Consider the following 23,312-nt stretch of genomic DNA (forward strand, 5'->3'; position numbering starts at 1 on the left):
AGAGGGGGCCGACTTTGGGTATAGACGGGGACGCCGCCGAAAGAAGGGCATGAGGCTGCGTTTAGCAAAAGCACCTGTGGTGCCCCACGGCGCACGATCGAACCGGCGGCGGCGGTGGCGATGGGCCTTTGCGGGAGGCGCTCCGCACGTATATATAATATATTTTATTATATAGTATATATAGTATATTACAACGTAACCGACGAGAGGGACAACAGTACGCACTACGGCGGCTCAGGGTCATGAGCTGACCCGGCCGCGCGCGCCACAGCCACCACCGCCGCCACACGCAACAGCGAATCGCGTCAGCCACCACCGTCGTCGCTGCTGCTGCCGCCGACGCCGCCGCCGCCGCCGCCGCCGCCGGGTCGTCGTCACTTCGGCTGTCAACCCGACGACGATACGGCCGCGGTTGCCACCGTCGTCGCCACCGACGCTGCCGCCTCCTCCTCCTTAGTCGACCACGTGTGCCAATTAGTCACACAGGTGAGTAGTATAATATTTTAATTGTTATTATTACTATTATCAGTAGTACCTATTGTTATTAGGTAGGTATGTGCAAGCACATCGTACCGGTGTTTTGCGGCTTTATGTTTTTTGTTGAAATTTATTTTTGAATTCGCGCGGTCGACGTAATATACGTAATAATATGATACACACGCTACGTCACCGCGTACGAAGAAACACATAAATTATAAATGATTATTTAGTAAATCGTTTTTCGGTCGCTAATATATTTCCGCCCGGAAATCATAGCGTGGCTAGTATACATTTGAATATTATAATATAATATTATTATTTTCCTAACCGCGAACCGTGGTCAATCGTTTTAATATCAATTTGATAAGCACAAGCTTTACCTTATAGGGATTGCTGATGACACAGTTTAAAAGATGAAAGTATAAAATGTTATCATTAATATGGTATAACGTACGAAATGTGGGCAGGTCGGTAAAATTGTATTACATTATAACCACCGCGCAGAGCATAATTCGTTGTTATTTTCGTCGGTGCACGAGTATAATAATATATTATTTTAACTTAATTATTTTATGTGCACAGGTATTATAATCTTTTAAAAACGTCGACTTGTGCAGTTATCTATACGAAGTCCTCAGCGCACGTCTGGGTTATACATGTATAGTATTTGTTTTCGTTCTTCCCACGCCGTCATTATAATCGCGCAACTGGGATTGGCATATATATTATATATACTTTATACCTACGCGTTATTTCCGTAAAAACATATATATACATACCTAATAAGTAAGTTATATTACACACTTATACGATACGCGTATATATTATGTATATTTTGTACTAAAATGTCATTCCCTGATATATCATTGCGTCTCGTCTTCGCAGCCGAATATCAATATTATTCGCTCGCACCACTTGTTTGCGATGCCTCTGCACAAACGACAGGTTGTATATACGCGGGAAAAATGTATATTAGTTTTGTACATGACATTGTGTACTGTATAGCACCTATAATATATAGGTATTGATTTTTTTTTTAACACAGCGTGATGGCTTTCAAAATATATTATTTCCTACACCACATAGCCAACCATTTTCTTTCAATTCAACCACCCAATTCAAATACATCTCAGAACGCTTATGGACGAGTGTTTTTTTTAAATTTAATTTTCATTATATATACATAAATGAGAATAATATACATTAAAAATAATATCAAAATATTACAATTATAGTTAACTGTATTTTTTTTGGATACTGATCTATTAATGGAAGAAAGGGGGTATAAAAAGAGGTAATATGAGGTCAGATGCCAAAGCAAAAACCAGGCACCTCCTCGGGGACTTTTTTTTAAAGATATCATGTGAAATTGTGTTTTTTTTTTAGAAAATAAAATGCTTAAAAAATTTAAAAATATAATACATTGGTTCATATGAAAATTGAAGTTATATGTGATAATTATGCTGCAGTGGTAAATATGATAAGAACCATATAAAATATTTTGTAATACATAACATGATATTTTATATAATATTATCTACAAGGAGCCGTAAATAAACACTAATAATAATAATAAAAAATAATAATGGTGCTTTCGCAAACAGAAATTTATATGTATTGGTATATACGTATAAGTATATAATATCAGATCAGATTGGTCTGAAAAATCTAATCTTGTGAAAAATAATATGTTGTATACCTAACGATAAAATTATAAATCTGTTATATTTCAGCAGTGATGTTAAGCCCGAAGATGCAAAGATGTGTCCGGGTGGTAGACAATCAGCTCCTGATGTTGTCAGACCGTGCCCGTACAGATAGTACACTCACCGGAAATCTCCATAAAAAAGCGTCAGACAGCGGAAGGTGGAAGAACCGATATTTTGTTCTATACCAGGTATGTTGTACTAGTATTATACATAAACCAAAATAAAGTGGTAAATTATAATTATTTGTTTTATTTATCATAATTATATAATTTATTAATAGTTATCAATACAATGACTATGAACAATACATTGTATTTAATATTGTATAACTAAAGTTATTTAAAGTCTTTATTTTATTTGAATACCTATTAAATTATGAATTTCACTCTTAGTTTAAAATTAAAAAAATCACACAATTTATTTAAAACTGTCAACTCGTAGAACGTTGGAAATAATAACAAATACATTGTAAAATTTTAATTTAGTTTAAGGTATTATAGGTATAAGGTATTGTAAAATTTATAAAATATAAACCCAATGAAACGAAATTCACATGCAAATAAAAACAAATTATATCGATATTGATGTTAAATAGAAACGTTTTAGTATGGAAATATTCAACAATACATAGTCGATTGAGCTTCATAAATTCTCTTTTATAAAATGTATAAATTGCTCATAGCAAATCAATTTTATCGCCGTCCGTCACAGATTGATCGTTCGAGTGGAATTTTTTTTAACTTATGTATATTCGTAAAATATATTCAGTTATCTTTTTAAGTGTGTAATATATTATAATATAACCAGGTCAATTGAAGACAAAATAACATTGTTAATATATTAACGTAGGTTCTGGAGAGTCGATTAAAATTTATTTGAATACCTACATAGTTATAATAGACAATTTTTTTATTTTGTCATGTCCCAAATATTATTATAAAGTATTATAATAACTAATAAGTAAGCTTTTTCAATGCGTCATCATTCACTGAAATCAGGTCATAAAAATTTAAAAATCACGTTCATACATTAAACATCAAAAATGCATAAAAACCATTTTACTATATTACTTTACTCTGAAATCAAATCTATTTGATTCCAATATTTATCTATTTATATTAAGTAATTAGTATATTATTATATTTTTTGTTTAGTTTTAATTTTTTTCCTTTGATTTGTGTTCATAAGAGAATTTTAAAGTTTTTATTTAATCTTAATAGGTATTCATCGCAATAAGTGGGTAATAGGGTGTCTATTTATGTATGCATATATTACTATTTGTATGATACTAGCTTTCTTTTTCAATTGGAGACATGAGCTAACTACAAATATAGTATTTGAGATTGAGAGGATGGTTGAAGCTAAGGTCCATACCGAGCTCTTATAAAACTTCTGGTATTACAAAACTCTTCAAAAAAAAAAATGGATGACAGTATGGAAAATGGTAACCGCAAGGAACCAGACATTTTCAAATTTTTTTAATGTCCCATAATGACTATATGTATTCTTGTCATCTGTCTAACCACTGAACCACTTGGCGCCAAGTGTTCATATATTTTTAAATCGAAACAAAACACCGTACATTTATATAGATATTTTAACATCAGAGTTAATGAATTTTTATATTAAGTTCCCTTAAAAAAATCCAAAGTTATCTAGCCTCATATCAAATAAAATTATTTCACTATCTATTTCTTTAAATACTAGACTTAACATTTAATGGAGTGTTATGAATTTATGATCTTCGGGCCAACTATCTTTAGTTTTTTATAGTATATTTGAAGCTTTAATATAATTATTACTATATAATCACGTATATTTTCAAAAATAATATAATTATTTTTAAACTGTGAGTTAATATTATATATTGTTTTTTTTTTTTTTATTAAAAAATGTTAGTATGTGTAATACTGATATGAATTATTTTTTATATCAAAGGTTATAATAATATATCTTATAGTATATTTAACCTAAAGAGTTATACATTTGATGTATATTTTTCTGAGGTTCAATGTTCTTTTATAGTACCTATATACATTTTGATCAGATAATGGATTTTGGTGAACCATCCCAAAGTTAAACGCCTTAGGGATTAAACTACATAGCATGTGAATATTATTCTGTTTAGTATTTAAGCTATTAGGTATGTACAATAAATTCTCTTCCAGGTTCTGGTTGATAATTCTATTGAAATCTATATAGCGGAATAATTCCCTTGTTCTCACACAAGTTGTATAATGACCATGGTGGAATAACTACTCAATTGACCATTGATAGATAATATTATTTAAAGCTACCTAAAGGAACAATTTGTCGAATTATACCAAATTATAGATATTAAAGAAAGTAAAGTTATAACATCAACTGAATAAAATTAAAATTAAAATCATTATTTAATTTTTATTTCAATTATAATAATGATTTATTATTGGTATTTCGAATGGAATAAAGTTTTTATATTTAATGTAATTCAACGTTTATTTGATGTAAATTATACAGGATACAATAAATGGAATGGGTTCATGTGTATAGCTTATCAATAATATATGCGTAAAATTGTATATGCTTATATGAACTCGTAATTTAAATTTTATTCATAACAAAGTTCATAAGTTTTATGATATTAAAAATTAATATTTAAGGTGTACCTACATTATTAGGTAAATTAGTATTGCATACACATTTAATCTCAATTGGTTACTCGTTTATATATAATTTAATATTTAAAATATGATTTGTTTAAAAAATATATTGTTTTATTAAATCTATGAATAAAATAAAATAATAATATTCTTATAGACATTACTTATTTGTCATTGAGGTTAAAATTGAAATATTTTGTATTGTGTAGGTATCTCTAACGAGTGACGATATACTAAAAGGATCTCCTACATTAAAAGTCTTATAGAAAAAGTAATTCAAACTTTAACTGTTCTCTGTGAGCTGTAACATATTTTAGGCTGTCATTTGCCAAGTATTCTGAAAAAAAAATACGTGTAGATATTATTATTTTCTATTTTCGTAGAATTCCCTAAAACAACTTTTTATGGTAGTTGAAAATTACTAATCTATCCTTTACAGGTAACAAAACGACACTAAATAATCTTCGTGCTTATAAAAACATGGTGTTATAAAATGAAGGTTTTTTAATAAAGAAAAAAATAGTTACAATGTAATATAAGTTACAAATATTTTGATACAACTTCATTTATAATACGACCACGAATCTCAATTGATTGTATTTTGAAGAACAATTAATAACATTTTATTTAATTTGATAAAGAAAAAAAAATTATATAAAAACATATTGAAATTAATAAATCGTTTTTGTATTGATAATTGTTTTATCAAACGTATTTAACTTAAATCATCAAAGAGATTTTCAAGAATAAATCTTATTATTGTAATAAGAACAATACTTCACTTCATCAAAACTATTAAAATCCATCTTTTTCAATAATTTTATATAATTTTAATAAACATAACTATCATATATATAACATACAACCATTGAGTGGGAGTTTTATTTCAAAGTTTGTAATTGAGAAACAAAATTTCACAGAAGAGAAAATAATTTAGTGATATCATTATATTATTAGGAATATGAAATATTTTATTCAAAACTTAGTATCTGTCTTCATAAAATTCTGAAGTTCAAACCTATGGCTGTCATATATTTTGATATATAAAAGGTAGAGCAGAAGTTAACTGGAAAAAAATTGCGCAGTGTTCTAATAAATCAACTAATAAACTAGAAGTCTGGATTTTTAAAGGCTGCAGGTTTAAAAGCTCTTTCTGAACGTTATATACCTTATTTTTTTTATTATTTTTTTCCTGGCGTATACAATTTGATTTATGATGTACATTTCATTCGCTGCGTGCCGAGCTTCTCGGAAAGAACAACAAATTTAGGCAACTTCATTTTTTGGCCGGTTAAGCCGGATGAAACCTAAATAGACCGGAAAACGAAAAAAGAGAAATGAGTGAGAAAATAAAAAGGAACAACCCTTGTAGTGTTACGCATAGGCCATAGTAAAGGAAAGCAACAGGTCAATGTTTAACATTTTTTTTTCTCATCAAGCAGTTCAATCACATGTTCTGTATACTAATTCTATTTTTATTTTTATTTTTTTTTAATATATCATTGTATAACTAAAGAATTATTGAAACTTAAAAATATTTTTACCATTTTAGAACACCAAAACACTGATATTGACAATATGTTAAAACGTCTATATAAGTTATAATTGTATTGAAAGTTAAATATGCATTTTTTTAATTCGTGTGTTATTGTTAAATGAAAATATTGTATTATTTACAAACGTTTTAAATAGCAAATTTAAATTACATTATTCTTGGTTTTCCAATTTATTAATACCAATACGTTTCTTAATAATTAAGTTACTTATAATATAATGATACAATTTATATTATTATTAAACTATTGTCATAAGTTTCAATATCTGATTAACCACTTTTAAGTATAAATTATTTTTAAAACTGTTGTTTGCAACCATGTCACATTGTTACTGCTGAAGTTGATTTTAATGTATGTTGCCTAATACAGAGATCTTAGTTTTTTTTTATGAAATATGTTGCTGTAGAAACTTACCGTTATTTCATAGTAAAACAAAGATTCTTTTATCAGTGACTATTAGGTCTCGTAAAAACTTAATAATATTAATTTAAGTTAACATTTATTCATTTATAAATCAAAAGAAAAAATACTTAACTTAAACTTATTTACAAAAATACACATAAACACAATCTTCAATTTTCAGTAAAACAATAATAACGAAAGGTACTGAAACTGGAGGTATCACCGGTATGGGTGAACAATTTTTTATAATCATCAACATTAAATTTGTATGTCATAAATTTAATATTTATAAACTTATTGAAAATATAAAAATTATATTAAAATGAATTTCATTTTAATTTAAACCAATTTTCTTAGTTTTTGAAGACCAGTTGTCCATATAAAAATATAATTTAATATAATATGTAGTGTGTTTCATTTTAAATTTAAATGTAATACAACATATTTCTGTCAAGTAACCTTAGATTGAAATGGTATTTTTGAGAGAATTTAGAGAATACTGAAAAAAACATTGTTTATCACTGAATTATTACGAGTTAAGTTTGGTTGAATAGGTGACATTTTTTGGACATCTGGAAAACTATTGGATTATCATCGAACAATTCATTAATTTAGTTAATTAAATTGAAATTTTAACCTGTAATTCATCAATTTTGGTTTTTAGGTATGACTAAAAATCAAAATTAAGTCTATCCAATTCTGATTTCATTAATACATGTTATCGTTCAAAAAAATCAATTTGTACAATTGCATGTATCTACATGAAAAGACTAAAAATGTAAACATTTTCAAAAAACGTAAAATTCCGTATATTTCTTACCCTTTTTGAAAACTACGTTTTTAATACTAGATAATAACTGAATAATGAATATAAATAGTTCGTGAGTTCATGTTAAATTTAAAAGGAACACGCTGTATATTCATATAATATTTTATGTACAAAACAATTAAAATTAAATCGCATTCGATTAGACAACATTTTATTTAATATACAAAATTGTATGGTTACTTAATACAAATTCTACAGTTCTCTAAAACACATAATCAGGTTAGTTTTAGTTATAATGGTTAATACACTAATGTTTATAAAATAACTGTGGTAGGTTTAAAATATGTATATTAGAAAATTAAGAATTTAAATATTATTTCAATATATTGTATAAACTTTGTACGAACAATAATTAATTTTAAAAATTAGTTTAGAAAAGTTTTAAAAATTGTTTTTACTTTATAAAGTTATCAATAAGTTTGATAATAGACTTTTCCTAGTATATATCAAATTTTAACGAATTAAAAAATATCTGAACAATGTTGGTTATTCATTTATAATAAATAGGTATTAAAAAATATCTTAAATACATAATAATTGTAAATTTTTTATCTAGTATTACAATTATTAACTTCATCGAGTTTATATTAAAAATAATAAAAAATAAAAAAATAACAATAACAATAATTATATTTTCCACATATAAATGTGTTGAAAAAATAATTTATAACTAATTATATTTCATTAACACAATTTATCTTTGTCAAATATACCTAAAAACTTGCCTATTTAAATAATATGTATAATGAAATATTATTCAATTTCCTAGTTACTGAATTCATAGTTAAACTCATATTTAAATTAAAGTATTTAATTTATGTAAAAATATTTTTAAAGTAAAAAATACAGACTTAATTATTTATATACTTTATTACTAGATTGAATTATATTATTTGTGTATATAATCACTTAATTTATTGATTTTATAAAAATTAGAGGCCTGACATATTATGTATACTCGTTTTGTTTTTTAATGATTGTAATGTTTAAAACGAGTAACAAAAGTGCATTTCAGATAATTAGTGTTCAATGATTTTAATCTAAAAGTAATATTTAGAATATGATATAATATTATACTTATATGTATTATGAAGATTACACATAACTACCTTTTACCTTTGTAAAATTAAAATTAATATAAGAAGTATATATTATAATTATCATAAAGATTTTGAGCGGTGAATGTATTTATACATTTACAATGATGGTTTTTTTGTGTCTCTTGTTAGTTGTCACCTTTTGGCTTTGAAGTAGTAAAAATGTTTCAATTTTCAACATTGAATGTGGTTTGTAGTATAAAATAGGATTTAGGTTGTCAGCATGCTTAGCAAAATAGTTGGGAAAAAACAAAAAAAGTAAGTAGTAATACGAACGCGACTAACTTAAAATATTAATATTAGTACTAAGGCAGTAGATATGATATACTTTTCAAAATATTTCGGCTCGTTTTGTGCTTTTTATAAATATTTAAAACTGTCTACTTGTATAGTTTCTTTAGATTTATGTTCGATAATACTTTAGTTTTTGAGTAAAAAGGCTAGAAAATGAAATTAAAGTTCGTCATAGCCTTATCATAATATCAAAATATCAACAATATATATTAACAAATATTTTTATAATATAATATATTTCAAACGATTAAGAAATTCATAAGCACCAAGAAATCATGCAGATTATTTTTGTACCTAGGTATAATACTAAAATGTTGTAAACATTTTAATTTTATTACTTTAAATTTAAAAATGTTTCTCGAAATTCCAATTTATTAATATATATATTTACATATTTGCCGAGTAAAAAAACAAGTTACATGAAATTATTAATTCTTTAATATGTTGAACATTTGAAATTTAAGTAATTTATAAATAATAAAAATAAAATTCGAACCAAACGAGAACCCCTTGGAACACTAGAAGGAATGGATTTAAAATGTATATATTTTACAAATTGTTTCCAATTGTTTAATGGGACCGTATACAAGACCGTTCTAAAACCACTCGGTATAAACTTAAAAATTAATAACAATAATATATGTTACACTGTTATAATTTATAATAATTAACATTATAATAAATGCAATGTTTTAGGCAAAAATTAATTTAGCCCACCGTACTAATAACAATATGAATATAATCATAAATTATAAACAAATATACTTTGTAATATGGCCTGACAGACCGCTTTCGCCCAAAATCGTTTTGTTTACAATGATATATCACTGGATTAAAATTTAACACATCCATTACAGTAGCTCTCTCAATGACGACGTACACTTGAAATCTACGATACCAGTATAATGCACAGCGGTTTCCGCGATTTTATTTTTTAGACATGCTTTATTCGTTGCTTGTCATGTGTATACTATTTTAATTTTAACTATTTTAATTTTAGACTGAACTTAGTCATGAATGTAAAGATTTTAAAATTATGTAAGTTTTTATTTTTTTACTTTTGTGTAAAAAAATTCTCCAATCATAAATATGAAAGTTTCTGGTAGCAATTTGTATCTTATTAATACTTTTAGAGAAGTTAACATTTAAATATCTTAGTATATTTTAATATAATAATGGGGGAAAATATAAACACATTTGTTATAATTTTAATTATTTTATTAGTATAATAGTAATTATAATAATAATAAGTTTATTGATGTCCTTGTCAGATCAATAAACTAGTGTACTCATTTTACATTTTTTACAAGAAATATTCAATATTATATAACTAATAATTAAGTACATGTTATTAAATAGTATGATATAGTAAGCAATAGTAATGTATAAAATTATAATAAATTTTGATTTATATGAATATATAACTGATGTAACTAGTTATTGATTATAATCAGACATATATTAATTGAAAGTTAAAAATAGATTCCGAAGTTATGGTTCATTGTCAAAATTAAAGTTAAAATTATCCAGGCTATTATAGGACCGATCTGAATCGTTCGATTCTCAGGTTCATTTAAACTATATTGTTGTGTCTGGAATGACTCATAAAATGTAGTTTTAGACCAAGAAGTATAGTATGTGGGAACCTGTCATCCTATTTGTTCTGAAATTTCGTGGCAAATAACAGTACCTTTGATAATTTTAAAATTAAACGATGTATCATTGCGTTTTCGTCTGAAAGAAATAATATAATATAATATACTAAACCTAACATCTTCAGTAGAATAATATAATGTACATCTTCGCTTTTCAATCATTTTCATCGAATACAATGATTTATCATTAAATTTAAATTTATCACATTCATTACAATTCTCACTCAATGTTGAGGTACACTCGATTCCTATTGTACTGTAAATTGCCAAAAAATAGTTTATTATTTCAAATATCAAATGGTTATAATATTTTAAAGGAGTTTTATATATTATATTTATTATTATAAATACTACAATTTATGATTTCTTCATTAAAATTTGTACTTACATAAATATAGTTATATATTATTTGTGTGTGTGTTTATATGCATTAAAAGAAACCTATAAGGAGTGAATATTTTTAACATCAGGCCATATATGGTATCGGGTTTCTATGTATCAACGAAAAAGTTTCATAGTAATTTATTTATTTTTTTTTTAAATTACCGCAATATTTTATTACTCTAATAATGAAGGTAATTCCCAAAAGTACGAATTTTGCAAAGCAATTTGACTCCGGTTGTCTTGTTAAGATCATAAGACGAAAAAATATCTTTAAATTTTATAAATATACTTAATACCTACATTTATAATATATCTTATAATAAATAATTATATTTTTTTACTATGTCTTGTTAGTTAATAGCTGAGTATCTATCTAATATTTTAATCTAAATATTCTTAACAATACAATAGATATATAGTAGTGATATTATATAGTTATTTTTATCCTTAAAATATTTTTTTCAGAATTTATCAGTACTATAATAGTGTAGTAGAATTAAGTAGGTATTACCTAAGATTTAATACTTAAGTAAAACAGATACTTTTGATACATTAGATCGCCTGATCGTGTATATCTTTATGATATCAAACAGTTTAGCAGTTATCGTTAGTGTATTGTTTATACCTACTTTAATATAATATAACTGTAACTTCATTTAATTTAGGGAGAAGAGATGCATTAACGTAACAATGTTTATTTAAATTTTTTTAAATAATTCACAAACATTTTTCAAAACCACTAAAAGTTTTTAAAGTTTAAAAATTGTGGAACACTTACATATTATACCTATAATAATATGTATAATGTCAGTGAAATATCAAATACATACAGGATTTAGGCATTTCAAATTAAACCTTGTAAATAATTTAGTTTTTTTTACTTAATTTTTTTTGAATTATTTAACAAGCAATGTTAAATGTAATTATATAATTTACTGTCGGCCAATGGTCTAAATGTCGTCGCAGTTGTTACGAATAAAATATGTGTGTAACACAACAACCGGATTTTCCATAGACATTTTATTTCAAAATGTAAAATATTTAAGAACAAAATGTAAAAATGAATATTAATATAGTTTAGATCTAGAATAAAGTTTTTAAAATATATAAAAAGATTTGTGATGGTACAAAAGTTTTGTAATGTTTTTAATAATTCCAAAGAAATTTTAAAATGTTATTTTTTTATTAAATGAAACTAATTTATCAGATTATTTTTTTAACATTTTTTTTATAAATTACTACATAAGATATTATTGTTTATTGTGATTATAACAAGTGTAAATAATAATATTTTTTCAAAAATAGAATATTTCTCTCGACAATTTTTTAAAGTTTTACTTTTACAATAATAGTCACTACGATATTTTCCGAAACTAAATATTTGTTTTTATAAACTTTATAGATAAATATCGAGTTTTGAACATTTAATATTGTAAGAAGTGGAGTAAACTGACAATTGGCATACTGTTGTAATTTGATTGAATGTGCTATATATTAGATTGAAATGAGCTAAATGGAAACTTTTACCAAGGGCACTTGATATATTATGTTCTTGATTTTCTTTTTAATTTGGAGGTTTTTTTTAGTAAGAATATTATCAAAGAACTACGAAGTATGGCCCAACATAAATATTTTAACACTGGTGTATTATATCATGTAATATTAATTGAAAAAAAGTTAGAGAAAAATTTGATTTTTTTTACTGGGAAAATCCAATTTTCAACAAAATTAATTTTCTTATTTGGTTTTAATCCTAGAATTAATTATCGTAAATACTTAGAATTATCGATTCATTTTTATATTAGAATTTTCTATACGTTGTTTAATTTTTAAAATATCTTGACTCTTTTTAAGCTATTATTATAGATATTTAATACTTAAAAATTTTTTTATGTTGTTTTGTAATGACTTTAAATTAAACAAGAAAAATATTTAAAAAACAATTTTTAAAAATTTATATTTATCGAGAAAATGAATGTTTACCTTTAAAATAATTACAGGTTATAACGTTAATTTTACCATTTTACCCAATTTCGCGTAACCTTATGTTTTATTGTTTTATTATAAATAATAATAGCTATTTAATCATTCTCCATATTTTTTGTAGTGTACACATTCTTTTGAGTTCTCTTAATATTGTATTATACTTTAAATAACTAATAAAAGCAGCAGCTTATTATTACTAAACACTACTAAAATACGCAATACATAATAAGAAATATGTAATTTATTTATGCTTAGGTATAATATAGTAATTATATTCATATATTATGTTATATATTCCAACGAAATATATTCGTGCTCCTTTCTTGTGGCTCGGTTTTAGTTATAATATATTTGTTCAATGTTTTTATATCATTTCAAGTACAACCTACTCCAAATTATTTTTTTTCAACTAATACATATTTTTTTTTTTTGAGCTGCGTGTTTTTACAATGTAAAAATATAATTGTAATTTTGATGGTGAGTCTTAATATATTATCGATTTTCCGCTGAAATTATACTATTTAAAATCAAAAAGTGTATTTACAAGAGTGGTTTATTTATAAATGTTGTTTTAGAAATGTAAATACCAATCTATTATTAAATCATGTCCTTGGTATAATTTTAGAAAAAAAAATACGTAACAAAAAAAGTTCCTATACGATTGCAGACTTATATATTTGTAGTTATAAGTTATAACTATTATTAAAAACATTAAAAATATAGTTTTTTTTATTAAATTTGAATAATATTTGATAATTTATATTACCTGCGGTGATGATTGTCGTTATGTTTGCCTAGTTTCACGTTACATGCAATTTTATTCGATACTTTACTTTACAGATTATATACATTATATCGTATGTAACAGTATATAAAGTCGATAATATTGTAGATGAGAAGATAAGACGATTATTATTAATAATTAGTGGCACAACTATTAAAACTTATACATACTCTAGTGGGATATAGTTAGTGTATACTATATATAACAATGGTGATTTAAAATGTATGTTATAGCCATTTTGTCATATAAATATAAAATATTCATGATAGAAAAGAAATTTTATACGAGTTTGTTTCATTTAGAAACATTTAATAATCTTGAATATTAGAAATTTTGTAGTATCTATAAAACGATTAGTAATCTTCATATTTATTTTTATAATATTTTACAGGGGTTTAGGGTTTTAAAAATTCAAATGAGAACCTATACTTTTTTTTGTAATTATAATTATTCGAAAAAAATTTTCGCAATACCTATTTCATAACATAAAAATTGAAATTCGGACGAATAGTTTATGAGTTATAAGTATTTAAAATTTAGATTAGCGAAGTAGTACGGAGACACTATGCAAAATGTTGGTCACCTCAACTTTAAACTTGAAATCCTATATTTATATGACTTCAAAAAAAAGTATGGGATTCTATTTAAATTTTTAAAGCCCTATCCCTATATAAAATATTCAAAATAAATATAAAAATGTCATATTATATATTTTTCTTTATTATGAATATTTATATAATATAACGAATTTAACATCGATTTTGAAACGCCTTGTATATAATACTCCTAACTGTCCTCTGTAGTCCTAAGCCCAGAACCAACCTGATCGCAAATTCAAGACAGGATATAGAATTGATTATCATTTGTAGATAATCTATAATAGTACAGGTGCTAGCGAAAATATAATGAGTAATGGCTATAAAACCTATTATTGTTTCATAGCCACTTTTGGACATGACAATAGTTTACAAAATTTAAAAAAATTATAATTGTTTTATTGCGTATTTGTTAGGTGATAATTTAATATTATTTCATAACCATAATGTTTATAATGTACCTACATATTAATTATATTAAATGGTAATTTATGTCATTATCAAACAAAATAGCAGCTTTTAAACTTGCGCAGAATATTAAATTCTATTTCATATAAACAACTCTTCACACTTCAGAATTATAATTGTTCCATTTCTGTTAAATGTGCACTTATAAACTCGTATAATTATTAATTACGCAATCGAATTACCGATAATTGGAAATTACAATAAATTCAAAAACAATATTATCATTTATCACTGTGATGTGTAAACAATAAAATACTATTTAAACGGTTGTCACAATCTTGCTATAGCTTGTGTAATACAAATACGACATTTTTGTTTTGCCTTTTCACTTAACATATTGCACAATTCTCGACGTAGTCGAAATAATTGAAATAAATCAGTTCACCATTGGTTGTTCACTTTTTGTATACTTCAGTAATAAATGTTGACAGGTTTATGGCCAAATCACTCGTCGTATTTTAATTTGTAGAGTTGTTTGTTTTTTAATTGACCTACATTTTGAATTCGATGCAAGTTATTTTTATGTACATTCCGGTGACAAAAAAAAAAAAATTAATCATTTGATTAATAAAAATGTATTTAATTACTCGTCGTAATTAAAATATCAGAAAGAAAGATACCTAGACACATATTATATTTTGTTCGCCTATAATAAAAGTATTATTTTATATTTATTGTACCTGTCAGTGTATATTTAACGACGTAAACGCCGTTTCACTTTATGTCCTAACTGTACAATTTCATATTGTCTCATACAGTTTTCTGCCTAGTATAGGTACCTATAATATTATAATAACTAATAAGCTCGCTTAATATATACGTTTGTGCTTGTCGTTTCATGTTACACATTTTATTATAATATTATAATATATACCTATTGCCTGTAAATATTATATTAATTTAAATCACACTACAGAAAATTTTTCGAAATGTTAACAATATAACTTAAATAAATATAGCACTCCAGTACAAAATAGATACAAATTATACAATTATATGTCCTCAATTATTGTATATGTTAATAATATGTATGTATCGTACACACATAGATGAAGTCGGTGGACATATTCAATAATATTATAACTAGGCGTATAGGTAGCTATCGTCCTTAGAAACCATGTATTATTTTTGTTATATTTAAGAATATTCGCGTAAATATATACTTCTGTATATATACTCGGGGTATTTAAAGTGCAAGATGTATGTACGTGCTCGTTTGACATGATTAAAGGACGTGCTGACGTCATTCGCTCTTCTCAGACAGGAGAATAGAGAAAACGGAGTATACGAAGTACCTACTATCTAGGTACAAACTACAAAGAGATTTTAATATCTATTATATTATAATATAATATATGTCATTATAATTATGTGATTAGCTATGAGTGGGGAAATGAAGAAAAAAGAAGCAGATACTCGACGACAACCCTATAGTTTTGGACCTTCTTTCATAAAAGTCTGCACGTCATCGATTTCCTGAGTCCTGACTTACAGTTGTGTAAACAACAATCTTGTGAATCGCTACCGAGTGAGCTACAGTACGACCGCGGGTTGATAAATCTATTATTATAGGTACTTGATCTACACCAGAGGCCTTATTTAGGAATATTTAATAAGGGGGAAGTGGGCTATAAAATAAATTAGTTATAAAAGATATTTTTATAGAATGAATCAATTAATTAAATAATCAATAAATTCAATTCATGTAGGTATACAAAATTACAGTTTATACTTTTTTTTTTTTAATTATTTTAATAAAGTCAATAATCGGTCAAGTCTATAATATTTTTTGTCAGTGTGATTCACACTAATATATACCAACCTTGAAAATATACTATTCAAATGAAATAAAAACTCGAATTCTAAAAAATTATTTTATTATAAATATGTATAAGTATTTATTTCAATAGTCATATTCTTAATTTTGATGAGTATGTTGTTATTTTCAACTGGGTGAAATTGAATACTTCGAAATAAAAATCACACAGCGTTTTTTGTTAGGTGCAGCGTTTATACTAAATTATTGTACATATCACACGGGCCAGTCTTTCAGTCACGTATAGTACTCTATTCTGTTTAATTATGTCCACTAAAAAAGTATAATATATATGAATATAAAAAAAAAAAATGTTTTCACAATTTTGACGTAAAGTAAATAGGGCTTAAAATGTCTAGCAAAGTAGTTAACACGGGGCGAGGGAAGATTTAAACCTGGTTTACCCCATCTCTCACTATAAAATATATGCCACTGATCTCCACAGTCCGACGTCGCATATAATATCGTACATTAATTTAACAACCATAATTCATATTATGATAATATTATGATTTATGAATGCTTACGTATCACAGTATTTATTACTCATAAACAAATAGTATATGCGCGCGACAACATATTAGAGTCCAAAACCATCCTTGCTAATACCACCGAATAATAGTGAAATTCAATTAATGTAATACATATTAATGTAATAACGTAATTTGGACCCCTGTCGGTCACTTGAGGCTACGATTTAAGATAGTTTTAAAGACACTGTGTGATTATAGCTCGTATCATTTCACTGAGTCACTAAATGGTCTTGACATAGAAAATATCAGTCATTACTCAGTGGTCGTGCCATCATGATCATGAACATAAATATCATATGATAACGTTATAAATTAAAATGAATAATAAGTAGGTATAAGTATTATTTAATATTAACATTAGCACAGAACAATAAACTATTTAATGTTTTTTTTTATTTAAACCCTGCAAGATAAATTATTACTTGTAAGTAATTACTGTAATAGTGTAATGAATATTATGAAATAACAATATAAATCATAATACTTACCCACCAATGTAGTGAAAGGTTTACATTACTTTGTAACTAACACATTGCTAACATCTTATCAGGTTACTAAAATATTTTTACCTGTTGTTAAACTATAATAATATTATACTCGTATATTATATTCCATTAATTATACTTCATGCCCAAAAATTGTTTGTGGCCTGATCAGATGATTGGATGTCATTTATATGCACATTTAATTGTGGCACAATAATTATACTTATAAGTTATAAGTATTTACTATTCTTATGACTGCATAAAAAAATAACTAATTTAATGGTCCACTTAAATTTAATGAACCAATAATCATGAATTAATAAACCGTGTTTAAGAGAACATTGGCTTATAAATATTTTATATTGATTTATTAAAATGCATAGTGATAACAAGAAATCTTGCATAATAGTCTTATTTTATTGATTCTATAATTATTCTGCTTAGTTAATCTCTCTGATAGACAATATAAAAAACAAATCTTGGTTTGTAATTGTTAAATCAATTTGATAGTAATTCATCATAATAATGCTAATTATTGTGATAAACTGATAAAATTAACAGCGATATCGTATCAGAAAAATTTTGATTTTATGTAAATTATGGATATTTGATACTTATCAAGAGAATACATTTATCGTTAAACAGTGTCTCGGTGGTAACTATTATTTGAACTCTCAGGCGCATGCCACACAATATTCTCAATAACATTTTTTTTTCGTTCAAACGTAAATAGATTATTTTTCACAAAAGTGCACTTTGTCATTTTCAACTAGCCGTGTCGCCGTGTCGTCTCTTGTTGTGTATTCGATACGGCTGCAACCTGCTTGCGTACAATTTATAATTTTTACTTGAAAAATCAAAACTCTTTTGGGCATACGACAATAATATTGTTTTTGTATCTATCTAACGATATGGGCACTGATAGCCATCGATAAAGATTACGGAAAATATAATTAAATTCCTCACAAACAGTACATCTCGAGAACTTAAAGTGTGCGTACTCAAAATGGATTTAGAAATCAGTAAAGTTTTCTAGTTTTTACGTGAAAATGTGTACACAAGTATAAACAATTTTAAATTTACAAGGTATCGATGTTTACAAAGCGGTGATTCATATTTTCGTTGTACAAATAAAAAATGCAAAGCTATTGTTGTTGTAAACTAATTATATACAACAGTAATTCAGATTATAAATGATCATTGAAAACATAGTGAATAAATTCAGCAAATTAAATTGAAAAGAGATGATTTGCAGTGCTGTGAAACGTAAAGCTGAAACAGAATTGCACATACAACGATACAATCGAGTTAGATAATAAAACAAGTCTTTCAATTTAATCAATAAGGTAATAATCTAAATTTCTAAAACAAAGTAATATTAATTTACTAATCTGTGTTCATCGATACTGTAAAAGGTACGCCAACAAGATTTTGTGCTCAGACCCGTACCGCCCATCAATATGTAAGCAAAATAATGATTGTAATAAGTGATGATACGTTATCGACAAGTTACATACATTCGACTCTATATTAAAATATACGAAATGGCAAGTTGTTAACGCAGCTGTAGTGCTGACGTGCTGTACGCCTAATTAAACGCAGTCCCCTGGTTTAATTGTAACGATATACTATTTCGTTTAAACCGTTTAAGCGTTACAGGTAGAACCACTAAAAAGTATAATTAAATTAAATTAAACAACGCCCAGGATTATTTCTGTATCATTAACATAATGTGACGTGACGTTCGCCATAATATTTTATTTTTATTACGAGTACCTATACTTACATTATTTCGTATTATAATATCTAATGATAAACATTATTTTGTTACCCATTATTGTCGAGGTACGTAGTAGATAGGTACATATATTAAAGTCGGAAAGTGCACTTATATTGTTGTTATTATTACCAATTTTTATATTCTTAAACAACCATAAAGACTTACAATCTACTAGTCAGTCCGTGAAAGTCTGCTACATCCGCGGAAATGCTTGTGTCTGTAATGATAAACGTTTATTCAACTTACACAAGTGATATTTTAATTATAGTTTTGTCCTATACGTACGCTCAAGTTTTACGAATACTTTTAATAGCACACAGACAAATTATAACATCAAAAAATATCTTTATTTAAAAAAACATGTATCAGTTCCCTGATTGTATTACCACGAGTTTCAGTGAGAGCCCTTTGTGTCCCACATTTCGTTTTATGTTTACCTTTACCTTAGGGCTTAGAATATGCCCTATTGGCCATACGACAGCTTAATATATAGTAGATATCATATCATAATATTTGTAACTTGCTCGGATATGTATAAAATTAGCAAAATTGGAAAAAATGACGGAATTTAAGACTTGAACGTCAGAGATTCCAGTCAACCAAACATTAAAATCGAATTGGCTCATATACCTATAATCTAAACTAAAATAATATTAGTTCAAAGATCATTTATTTTTATAAATCGACTTATACGTAGCAAATATCAAACAATTATAATCGTAATTATTAGTTCAATGCAACGAATTTTTCTACGTGAAAATTATATTCACCGCACTGTAGCCGTTGATGCGAACGTAAACGACTTAACAGTATACACGTGTATATTTAACCATCAGTTACAAACATGTAAAAAAAAACATTAAATTCAAACTTAAAATATGGCTGCGTTCGAAAAATAGTCGATAACGACTTCGTTTTAATAAGCTTACTAGTTTTTATTAGTAGGCTCGATTACAGCTTATTCGAGTATTCGAGAAAAAAAATATGCTGCCATTAACATTTATATATATATATATATATATATATACTCGATAATAATATTTTGATTGATAATTATTCATAATCACATCCGTAGGGCTTTTGATGTAAAATTACTCTATAAACTGGAAATTTACTTGCAGAAATATTATTTACGTACAAAAATAGATTGTAACATTTTAATTTTTAATATATTATATTAACAGGACATAACAAATTAAATGTATTTGTTATAAACGACGGGCAATGGGAAATTTTTTTCGAAAAAATTTCTTAAAAAGAATATATTATACGCACGGTATTATACGATTATAGGAGAATTTTTTTTAATGTATTTATTATATTTAAAATTACTCGAAGTACAACAAATTATTATAAGTTTGATATCTAATGTTAATACATAATAAATTAAGTTACATTATATTATGTTTCTAGTATAGCTGACTCTTAATACATTTTTTATATACATATGTGTGTGTGATATAATATGTAGATTTTGTTAAAGCTAATTATAAATTATGATTTTATAATGTATTATTCGTGCATTTGTCATATTCCTTATCATAATATAATATACTATTATTTATTGTTATTTAGAGATACGACCAGTAGCAAATTAAATTATAAATTTATTGAATCTACGCTTATAAAAGTCAATTAAATATATTATAACCAAATTCGCATTTAATTTGCGATGAAAAACATGGTAACATTTTGTTTTTAATTTTTATTGGATAGTAATAACTAATAATATAATAATAATAATTGTATGATTTATGAGGGGAAACTCCATTAAACTGATTGTTCATCGAAACTAGATGTTGTTTTAATCGAATCCGAGATTCATATTTTAGTGAATTTTAATAAGCGCCAAGTAGATTAGCTATCTGATTTTAATTAACACGAAACTGTATATAATTAAAATAGTTTTTAATAGCTTATAGTTGTCGTACTCGTACATAATATATACATAAGTTCCATCGTTCCGTGTACCTGTTTACAAAATCGATTTTTTTCTTTTCATTTACACTGAATATTATTATTATTACCATCATTTTTTTTATTTCTATCTTATCAGAGTAATAGCGTAAGAACCGCTTATGTAAATGTAAAAAAATCAATTTACTGTTTGTTCCTCTATTTTTCTCATCGTTTATGAACCAAAAACAAACTACCATTCTGACAATATATCACAAACGCTGCTTGAAAAATAAATGTATACACTTGTATCAAGATTATAATATTTATTTCAGTCGGTATGTAACCCATCCCCCTTTTTTATTATTATCCAAGTCTCCGCGTTCCTAACTACACGAGTCATAATTTCACATATTAATTACTGCCAATTAAAAAAAAAACCGCATGTAAATTTTTGTTTTCATATTCTTTAAAATAAAATAATGAGGTAGGTATAAAGCGTTGGTAATTAGTATTATGTTAACACTTAATAGAAATAATTGTTATTTATAAACGAACTGATAAACGTATCGTTACAGTTTGTTTTTTATCTCTACTTTATAATATGCTCGTTGTAATGTTTTATTGTATGTTCTTTCAAATATCTTTAATAACAAATTCTTATACAATTAGTTTCACGTTTAGAACTATTATTACGATTTTAAAGTAAAATGTTGATATTTATTTTATAGTTTAAAATATAATAATTATAAAAAATAAAACACATATGAAGAACGTCGTGTTTTATGTATACTAAGTTTTTAGGATGATGTATAATATTTTTCTATCAATACGTTGCATAATATTATTATGTTTTTTGAACTTTTTTCTCTCTATATTTTTATTTCAATTTTTGTGTAAATATTTATTTATATGAAATTGAAAGTTAAAAACACAAATTTAAAATTAATTTTTGTCCTTTAACGATAAATTGAAACATTATTCGTAATATATTTATGTATTACTATATCTATCGTAACATTTTTTTTAATAGTTTTCATATTTTGCTTTCTGAGAAATAAAATATATTTCAATTTTATACAACAATGGATTAAATAAAAATATTTTTGGGAGTAATATAAGTAATAAATAATGTATATTTTAGAACTATTGAGTTGGAAGTGATAAATCTGTTATAAATAATATTATGTGTTCTTTTCTTTTTTCTGTCTGAGCTGTCCGATGGGTATTGAAAAAAACACCTTGGTCCATTCAGTATACATTATAACGCAATGTATCTTATGTTACTTATTAATTGATTTTTTAAACTTAAAATGCAAATTATTTTATTTTTTATAAAAATATAAATAATATTCAAAAATGTATAAAAGCTAAATATAAACAGAAAGTGTTTATTTTTCTTAAGCTTTGAGGGCCTATATTTTGATTTATTATCTACATAATTAATTATAGATTTAAATTAAAATAAGTTTTAAATTATTCTAAATTCACTTATCTATACTGCCAATTTTCACCAATACAATTATAATAACATAAAGTCGACCATTATATTATTTCCGAATGTGAACGGTTTAAAACATTCTTCAACACAGCATTGTAGCTATTTTGCCTATACAATTCGCCATGCAACACATAAAAATGGTAAAATATACAAGTACCTCTGTAACAATGAATTAATGTCACCATTGGCATACATTTGAAGTGGGCTAAAAAAGAAAATTTAATCATTGGTTTTCCATCTCAAAAAACAATGGATATGTTTTAGCTGTTATTTTTAAATTGACTACAACTTAAATATACATATTTTATACTATGTCCTGCAAATGATTTTCCTTATTTTTCAAAATAATAATAAGTTCCATTTGGAATCGCGATTAAAAATATCATTAAAAAGAAAAAAACATCTCGATTATAGTTAAT

At 25.6% G+C, this 23,312-nt stretch overlaps 1 protein-coding gene across 5 annotated transcripts in view; it reads left to right on the forward strand.

Moving 5' to 3' along the window:
- The first annotated feature begins 231 nt into the window (after positions 1-231).
- The window catches only part of LOC132928352 (ras-specific guanine nucleotide-releasing factor 2-like), a 47,905-nt gene continuing 24,824 nt past the window's right edge, over positions 232-23,312 (forward strand). For 3 of the 5 annotated variants that reach the window (XM_060992953.1, XM_060992957.1, XM_060992956.1), the window contains exons 1-2: positions 233-486; positions 2,214-2,377. In XM_060992953.1, coding sequence (XP_060848936.1) covers positions 2,219-2,377 — 159 coding nt within the window. In that variant the 5' untranslated portion in view covers positions 233-486; positions 2,214-2,218. Of the gene's footprint in view, positions 487-2,213; positions 2,378-23,312 lie in introns of all 5 variants that reach the window. The other 2 variants (XM_060992955.1, XM_060992954.1) reach the window with 2 other exon arrangements.

Source organism: Rhopalosiphum padi, chromosome 4, assembly GCF_020882245.1.
Source record: "Rhopalosiphum padi isolate XX-2018 chromosome 4, ASM2088224v1, whole genome shotgun sequence".
Classification (NCBI taxonomy): domain Eukaryota; kingdom Metazoa; phylum Arthropoda; class Insecta; order Hemiptera; family Aphididae; genus Rhopalosiphum; species Rhopalosiphum padi.